Source organism: Mustela nigripes, chromosome 1 (assembly GCF_022355385.1).
Source record: "Mustela nigripes isolate SB6536 chromosome 1, MUSNIG.SB6536, whole genome shotgun sequence".
Lineage (NCBI taxonomy): Eukaryota > Metazoa > Chordata > Mammalia > Carnivora > Mustelidae > Mustela > Mustela nigripes.
Window position 1 is genome coordinate 50,620,478 of NC_081557.1, and position 8,811 is coordinate 50,629,288.

Below are 8,811 nucleotides of genomic sequence, written 5' to 3' on the forward strand. Positions count from 1 at the left end.
GCCCGATGTGGGACTCGATCCCAGGACCCTGAGATCATGACCTGAGCCGAAGGCAGCGGCTTAACCCACTGAGCCACCCAGGCGCCCCAATAGCTGGAATATTCTGGCAAATAAAACAAGCTATATGAAAAGAGAGTACTATGGAATATGGCAAAGGTAAAAGAATGGGGGTATAGCAGAGGATAAAGGGAGGTCAGACTGTGGACACAGAATATCATGTAAAGAAGCCAGCAATGAGAAGTCACAGAACAGAATGGAACACTGTGGTTCAATGTGCCCTTTAGAAAGCTCTGTGAGGGTGCACCTGGGTGGCTCAGTGGGTTAAGCCCCTGCTTTCAGCTCAGGTCATGATCTCAGGGTCCTGGGATCAAGTCCCACGTTGGGCTCTCTGCTCAGCGGGAAGCCTGATTCTCCCTCTCTGTCTGATTGTGATCTCTCTCTGTCAAATGAATAAAAAAAATCTTTAAAAAAGAAATAAATCTCCGTGAGGCTGCTGAGGGAAGATGGATGGGAAGTGATGAGGTTGGGTAGTACACAGAACAGTACTGGGTTTATTGGGGGAGGCTTTCAGCACAAAAAGTATCCATGGGAACATCCTCTCCCCCGCCCCCATAACTTTCATTTTGAGATAAGTTAAGACTTCCATAAAAGTTATGAAAATAATACTGAATTTCTGTACAGCTTTCACCCAGTTCCCCTAATGCTAACATTTTTGTTATAAAATTTGTTAAATTTAAATTCTATTTATTAACATATAGTATATCACCCAGTTACCTTATCCCCTTACCTCCCTCTCCTAATATTAATATCTTATGGAATCATAATAGAATGATTGAAGGCAGTAGGTTAACACTGGTACAATATCAGTAACTAATCCATAGCCCTTCTTTAAATTTTGCTAGTTTTTTCACTAATGTCTCCTTTCTGTTCCAAGGGAATCTCATATTTTAGTTATCATGTCTTCTTAGAATCCCCCAATCTGTGACAGCTCTTCAGTCTTTCTTTTTTCTTGTGTGATCTTAGCACTTTTGAAGAGTACTGGTCAATTACTTTATTGAAAGTCCCTCAATTTGAATTTGTTTGATGCTTTCCCATAATTAAAATAAGGCTCTGTGCTTTGCCAAAACTACCACAAAAGTCTGTGGTGCCCTTCTCGGTGCATCTAATCAGATGGCAGGTGATGTCAGTATGTCTGATGACTGGTGATGCTAACTTTGATCACCTGGTTAAGGTGGTGTCAGCCTACTTTCCCTACAGAGAAGTCATGATTTTTCTCTTTGTAATTGATAAAGATACCTTGAGACTATGCTAACAATCTGATTTTCATCATACTTTGACGCACTAATTCTAGCATCTGTGATGGTTAATTTTAGGTGTCAACTTGGCTAGGCTGTGGTAAGGAGTTACTCAGATACTAATCTAGGTGTTGCTGTGCAGGTATTTTATGGATGTGGCTAACATCTGTAATCAGTTGATTTTAGGTAAAGGAGACTATCCCCTATAATGTGTATGGGCCTCACAATCAGCTGAAAAAAAAGCAAAAACTGATGCTTCCCAAAGGAGGAAAAATTTTGCCATAAGACCACAACATCAGCTCTTCTCTCCTGAGTTTTTAGCCTGCTTGCCCTACAGATTTCAGTCTTGCCAGCTCCCATCATTCCATAGGCCAATTCCTTAAAACAGATAATTCACACATATGACTATGGAAACAGAACAAATAGAATATACATACATATCCTATTGGTTTTATTTTGCTGTAGAATCCTAATACAACATCTATAGAAACTTCTTACCTGTAAAAATTATTATTGTGATGCTTTAGCAGTGATTTTCTATTTCCTTCATTCCTTATACATTTATTAACTGAACTTCTACTGTAGGAAGAGCTGCTCCTTCGCCTACACTTTTTTATATATTCAAATATTTATTTGTATCAGTATGGGCTCATGGATACTTACTGTATAGTTTACAACCCAATTCTACTTTAATTTTTTTGTTGTTTAGGTCCCAGCTTTGACCTTTGGGAGCTCCTTCAGGTTAGCCCTTATGTCCTTCTGATATGCACTCATCATTTTTCTGAGCACTTTTGTACTTCCTATCACTATACGACATTCTAGGTGCAATTTTTATTTTTCTGGCCCCAGCCCTGGAAACAACTTTTTCTCTGAGAAGTCCTGGCTCTTTTTATTGGAGAATCGTATCCAGAAACCGAGATCTAGGGCCCAAGAATGCTCTTTGTGAGTGAGGTGTCATTGCTCTCAGTGGACTAGGAAAGATACATATCTGTACTAACACATGCAGATGCACCTGGCTGCATTTATTTCTCTATTGTCCATGTATATGTGTATTGGGGTGTAGGGATGAAATCATGAGTTCATACTGAGAGCTCCATGGGAGGGTTTAAAATAGGTAGGTGGCCAGAGGTCTCTGCATGAAAAAAAAAGAAATTGCTCTAGAGAAATGGGGAGAATGGACTGAAGGAGAAAGTTCTTTCAATATTCCACATACAGAGTAACCAGCAAGCCATTTCATATAGAGTAAACAAGGGGTACTTCCCTCTTGTTCTACCCTTTCAAATCAACAAATCCAATCCAGTGAATTCATACTTCTCAGCAGTGTTCTATCTGTATGGCTCTGCTCAGAGTTATGAGGAGTCCCTGCCCCATGGGAGCTTTTAACTAGATGAATGTTTGAAAACTACTTAGCAGAGTCATTTTATTTAGGAGCCTGGCAGAATATGATTCTTCAACAACTAATAAACACAGAGAGGAAGACAGCTCACAAGAGTATGGTCACTAAGGGCTGGAGTAGCTAGACAGGGCTTATTGGAAAAAGATCTGGGCTTTGTGGGATGGAAAGAGTTTGGATAACTGAAATGACAGCTGTAATATTCTGGCAAATAAAACAAGCTATGTGAAAAGAGAGTACAATGGAACAAGGCATACGTAAAGGAATGGGGGTGTAGCAAAGGACAAATGGAGGTCAGACTGTGGACACAAAATATCATGTAAGGAAGTCAGCAATGAGAAGTCACAGAACAGAATGGAACACTATGGTTCAACATGCACTTTTGAAAGCTCCCTGAGACTGCTGAGGGAAGATGGATGGGAAGGGATGGGGTTGGGTAGTGCAGGGACCCGTAATAAATGGGCTGGAAAGGGAAAAAATGGATGTAGGAGCTGAGTGTGAAGCAAAGGTATCAATTTGAGAAGTCAGCTGACCTTCGTCTGGCATCCGAAGGAGATTTTTGGCTGGAAAGCAGTTGTTCAGGTAAGACTTCCCATTATCCAGCTTGTATATTCCTGAAGAGGCCATCTCCCTGAGAGTCAAGCAAGGAAAGTGAGGAAGTAGAAGCACTGAGAAGGGGCAGCATAGTCTCTCACACAATGTGGCTTGTGAGCCCACCAGTACCACCATACCCTAAATCCACCCCGTCTCTGGGGCCTAGGAGGCCCTCCCCTGTTTCAGAAATGGGCTGGCCCTTTGAATGAAGAGGGAGATCAAGACCCTGGGTTTTTTGGTTCAAATCAACCCTAACTCAGTGGAACACTATACAGAATACCTTTGGATCCAGAAAGACCTGATTTGAATTTTGATTGTCTCTCCTCACTCTATGACTGGTAGTGTTCCTCTACTCTGAACCTCAGTTTCTTCATCTGCAAATCAGGATTAATAACACCTACCTTAATAGACAGATGAGAGGATCAAGTTAGAAAGATAGTGCCTAGTACATATTAAGTGCTCACTAGAAATGTTCATTGTTTTAACAGACTTCAGGGAAGAGGGGGCTCACATTTTAGGCAAGATGTTGTGAAAATAATATTAGAACTGCATAAATAGAATTTGAGAGATGAACTGAGTTTGCTAATAGAGAAAAGGATAAGCATTCTAAACAAAAAGGGCCACAGGACTAAGGGCATAGTAGGGGGCACATCTGGCGTAGTAAAGAAACAACCAGATCCAGGAAGAAGGATCTGTGTTTGGGACAATTAATTCGGGACAGAAAGGATGGTGCCTGCTCTTGAAGGCTTTCAGTGCCAGGCTAGGAGCTCAGTCTTCCCCTTGTAGGTAACTGAGAGCCACGAACTATATCTGAGTTGGTGAGAGCCATGACCCCAGCTGTGCTTTATAAAGAGAGCTCTGACAAAAATAATGCTAGGTGAAATGGGATTTCATCAACTGATCACTGAGTCAAGAAAATTCCTGCTCAGGAAAACTGTTCCAATGTAATTTTCTCTGTCTCTCTCTGTTTTCATTAAATCTTTTACCATCTCTCACCTAGAATACTGCAACGGCCTTCTGATCAGATTTCCCACTGAGCTCTTGGAGTCCCATGTTCTAACTTTTCTAGCTCTAGTCAGCCCTGCCCATCAGTCGCACACAATCATTTTCTAGTCTCCAAACATATTCAGTCTTCCCTGCCTTTGTTCCTTTGGCCTAAAATAGTTTTCTCCACCACTACCTGGTTAATTTCATGCTTTAAGATTCAGTTCAGGGGCATCTGGGTAGGTCAGTTGGTTAAGCAACCAACTCTTTGATTTTGGCTCAGGTCATGATCTCAGGCTGTGAGACAGAGCCCTGCATTGGGTTCCATGTGGGCATGGAGCCTACTTAAGACTCTTTCTTTCCCTCTCCCTCTGCCCCTCCCCCCACCTTCTCCCTCTCTTTAAAAAAAAAATTTTTTTTTTTCAATTCAAATGTTACTGTTGTTAGGAATACATCAAAGATCTAAATTTCTTAAAACTTGAGCTCTTAAGGATTTGAGATTTTTCTTTAAAGAGATCCAGCTAGGGGTGCCTGGGTGTCTCAGTGGATTAAAGCCTCTGTCTTCGGCTCAGGTCATGATCCCGGGATCCTGGAATCGAGCCCCACATCAGGCTCTCTGCTCAACAGGAGCCTGCTTCCTCCTTTCTCTCTGCTTGTCTCTGCCTACTTGTGATCTTTATCTGTCAAATAAATAAAAATAAATTAAAAAAATAAAATAAAGAGATCCAGCCAGGAGGTGCCCGGTTGGCTCAGTCAGTTAAGTGTCTGCCTTCAACTTAGGTCATGATCCTGGAGTCCTGGGTTCAAGAGTCTGCTTCTCCTTCTCCCTCTGCCTGTCCCACCACCACCCTGCTGCACTCCCCCGCTGCGCTCTACCCCCCCAATAAATAAATAAAATATTAAAAAAAAAAATCCAGATGTCACGCTCTCTTCAATGCTTTCACTGAAACTTCCAGAAGGAAATAAGTGCTACTTTGGCTAAATACCAGAGTATTTCTTCTCTCTTTCATGGCTGCAGTCTTTTCTACTTCATAAGATTACTAATAATCGTGAAGGGGCTCCTTCAATGGTCTGTGAACCTCCAAGTCTGGAAACATATCCAATTCACCATCTCTCTCCCACCTCTGGAATGCTCACAGGAAATAACCCTTAAACATGTGTGAGCCAAATGAAGGATATGATGTATTCCCAGGGCCCAAGGATATATTTCTGATCTCCCTAATGAAACTCTAAACTCCTTTAAAGGAGGGAGAGCACCTATGCTACGCTATGCTATGCTACGCTATGGTGTTCATTTCTTTATTCATAGTACCTAACACAGCACCTAGCACATAACAGATGCACAATTATCCGTGGAATAAATGAGTGATGTTGGTATCTCCTTTGGTTCAACACAGGGCACTATGAATTTCCTAATCTGTTATCATCCCAAGAAGGGTTAATGCCCTTCTGGTGTGTTCCCACAATACAGTGTACTTCTCCTAGTGCAGTGCTTATCACTTTATGGTAATTGTTCCCCTTCATCAACTTCTCACCTGCCATAGGTCCTATGATACTTTGTTCATGTATATAATTCCAGAGTCTAGCATTGAACCTAGAATTCACTAAAAATGTGTAAAGAAGATGAATGAACAGAAGGATGGATGGATGGGGAAAGATCAACAGTCACTCAGTTAATCTGTCTTTCAGGAAACCTATCTTGTGACCAACCACACCTATCTGCTACACAGGTGAATGAATGAATGAGTAAATTGCTGGCTGGGAAATGTTAGAGATGGTGGCTGTTGGGAGAAATAACTTACAGACTATGAGGACCTTGCTTCTGATCTGCATAGTACTTACTTGATCTTTGACCTTGGGAAAGACCCCTTGACTTGCTTTTTTTTGTGTTTCTTCACCTGTAAAACAGATATTATACTCCTTCTTAGCCTGTCATTCAGAGCTCTTGAACTTTCTTATTGCATCCTATTGTGACCCTTGCCTCTAAAATTTGTCTCAGCTGGGGCCTAAAAAAAACCCACAAAATTAAAGCTCCCAGAAACAGATAACTAGAGATGTAGAGATAGAGACAGAAACATGGATGGGAGGAAGGTAAAACAAGGGGGTAATTTTGTGATGATGGGGTGGGGCTAGAGTGCTTAAATATGATGTACAAATCACAAATCAGGAAGGAAGAATATTTTATATAATCATTAATACAAAATAAATATGTAATAATAAAAACAGCAAAGACAGAGTTGAAAGATAAGACACAATCTGGGAAAAGATATTTGCTATACATATATAAGGCTCAATCAGACTCAGACTTGGGGAGGGCATACAGATCTGGACACAACTAATCCACTGGTAACTTCCAGTTCCCAAAGAACACCAGAAAAGTGTGGCTATACAACTAATGGGCTAGGAAGGGCACATAATCCTGATGTTACATTGTCTAGAAAGTAACCCTAAGGAAAATATGAACTTTACCTGGATGGTGGAAAAGAGAAAGTCCAAGTTCCGGACTCAGAGGCTGCCTGCCTAGTTAACCTCAGCTATCTCAGGTCTCTGTCTCAAACATGAAGCAGCTAATCTCAGTCTAATTGTAATGTCTCCCAGCTGCAAAACACACACACACACACACACACACACACAGAGTAATGGTGCTCATTTGCATATAAGTGCTGCTCCATTTCTTTACCTGGCTTATACAGACAGCTTTCCTATATCTTCCCCTCCTCAGGTTGACCTTTCTTTGTGCTACCATCTCAGCCCACCTCTTAATGGAAACACTCCACCACACGCTGTAGTACAATGGTCTGTTTACCTGTCTGTTCCCCACTCCCCACACCCCCAATCCCAGGCTGTGAGCCCCTCAAAGGCCAGGCCTACCTATATCTTTATCCCCAGCACTTCAATACAGGGTCTGGCCCATTGAAGAGGTTCAATGAGTGTTTACTGAACTAAACTGAACCATAAAAACAATGCTATGGAGTTCTTCAGTCTGTCTGCAAAGAAGGAAAAAATAAGGATCAGGAAAGGTTTCACAGAGCAGGTGACATTAGAGCTGGGTCTTGAAAAATGAGAAGGATAGTACAGAAGATAAACAGCAAAAAGCTATAGGAGCATCTGACTGGATTGCTTCACAGAAGTGAAGAAATCCCAACGAACAGTAGTTACTGATAATTATTATCCCATGAATGGTAGCTTCACCAAGACGTATTTTGCCTATATTTTACGTTATTTAGGAATGTATCCCCAGTGACCAGAACAGCGACTGCTATATAGTAGCACTCAATAAGTATTTGTTCAACATTTTGACACTTAGGAGGTGATTAAAAAAAAAAAAAAACCACCAACAAGTGATGCAATGTAAGAAATCATAGTATAATACAATCATAGTATAATATAATCCCGTTATGTGGTAACTCTAGGTCACTAAAGTAGATGTTCCAAAAGAGTAGTGAACAGGTCTGCTTTGATCTTTCAGTATCCCTTAGTACACTTCGGAGCAATGTTGGTTGGTGCTCAATAAATACTATGGAAAAGGGGTGCCTGAGTGGCTCAGTTGGTTGAGCAGTTGACTCTTGATTTTAGCTCAGGTCATGATCTCAGGGTGGTGAGATCACGCCCCCAAGTTCAAGTCCCGCGTGAGAGGGAGGCCCCAGTTGGGTTCGGCTCTGGGTGTGGAGCCTTCTCAAGATTTCTCTCCCTTTCCCTCTTCTCTGCCCCTCACCCCGCTCCCCAGGGTACTCTCTCTCTCTCAAAAAAAAAAAAAAAAAAAAAAAAAGTGGAAAAATGAATTAATAAGAATCTAGAATACTATTACATTCTATTTTTAGGCAATCTTTATACCCAACGTGGGGCTCGAACTCACAACCCTGAGATCAAGAGTTGCACGCTCACCAACTGAGCCAGCCAGGAGCCCCTACTATTACATTCTAAAACGATTAAAAGCAGAGTGGCAAAGGGAACATACCAGGGGGCTAAACCCCCCTGGCTTCTAAACGAGGTCCCGAGACATGCTGTTCGGCCTTGGGTAAGTTTCTTAGTTTCCTCATCTGGGGTGTTAAGGGACTCCTGAAAGGATGACTATAAACGCCCATGGTACACAGCTTCCAGAGGAAGACACTCAGCAAATGTGAGTTCTCTAGAACACGAAAACACTACTAAGACCTTAGTTGACAGTCACCAGAGAGAATAACCGGTAAGTGCTGTAAAAGGATGAGGAACGAGCTCTGGTCGCCCCTTTGGAAACTCTTCTAGGGCAAAGGAGACTCTAATCCCTCACGCAAACTAAGTTTCCAGCCTCACCTGCCTCCGTCGTCGCTTCCGCCTCCGAGGCGTCTGCAGGGGCTGCGTCCCGGCAACGCGGGAGGCGCGCCTGCGAGACTCCCGGGGACCTCGGAGCCGCTCCACGGTGGCGCCTACCACAACCTTCTGTACCCCTTGGTAACCGCGACGCGGCAGCTGACCGTGTAGGCGGCAACCGGTGAACGCAGCTTCTAACTACTATAAGTCCCGGCAAGCCCCGCGGCCACTTCCGCTGGCCGCCTCGCGTCATCC

The 8,811-nt window shown here is 42.6% G+C and overlaps 1 protein-coding gene across 10 annotated transcripts in view; it reads right to left on the minus strand.

Moving 5' to 3' along the window:
• Window positions 1-8,777, minus strand: part of XRRA1 (X-ray radiation resistance associated 1) — a 72,384-nt gene extending 63,607 nt beyond the window's left edge. For 7 of the 10 annotated variants that reach the window (XM_059410763.1, XM_059410781.1, XM_059410755.1 and 4 more), the window contains exons 1-3: window positions 8,560-8,640; window positions 6,109-6,164; window positions 3,222-3,319 (exon numbers count right to left, since the gene is read on the minus strand). In XM_059410763.1, the coding sequence (XP_059266746.1) occupies window positions 3,222-3,315 (94 nt within the window). In that variant the 5' untranslated portion in view covers window positions 3,316-3,319; window positions 6,109-6,164; window positions 8,560-8,640. Of the gene's footprint in view, window positions 1-3,221; window positions 3,320-6,108; window positions 6,165-8,559 lie in introns of all 10 variants that reach the window. The other 3 variants (XM_059410800.1, XM_059410845.1, XM_059410791.1) reach the window with 3 other exon arrangements.
• Window positions 8,778-8,811: the final 34 nt, after the last annotated feature.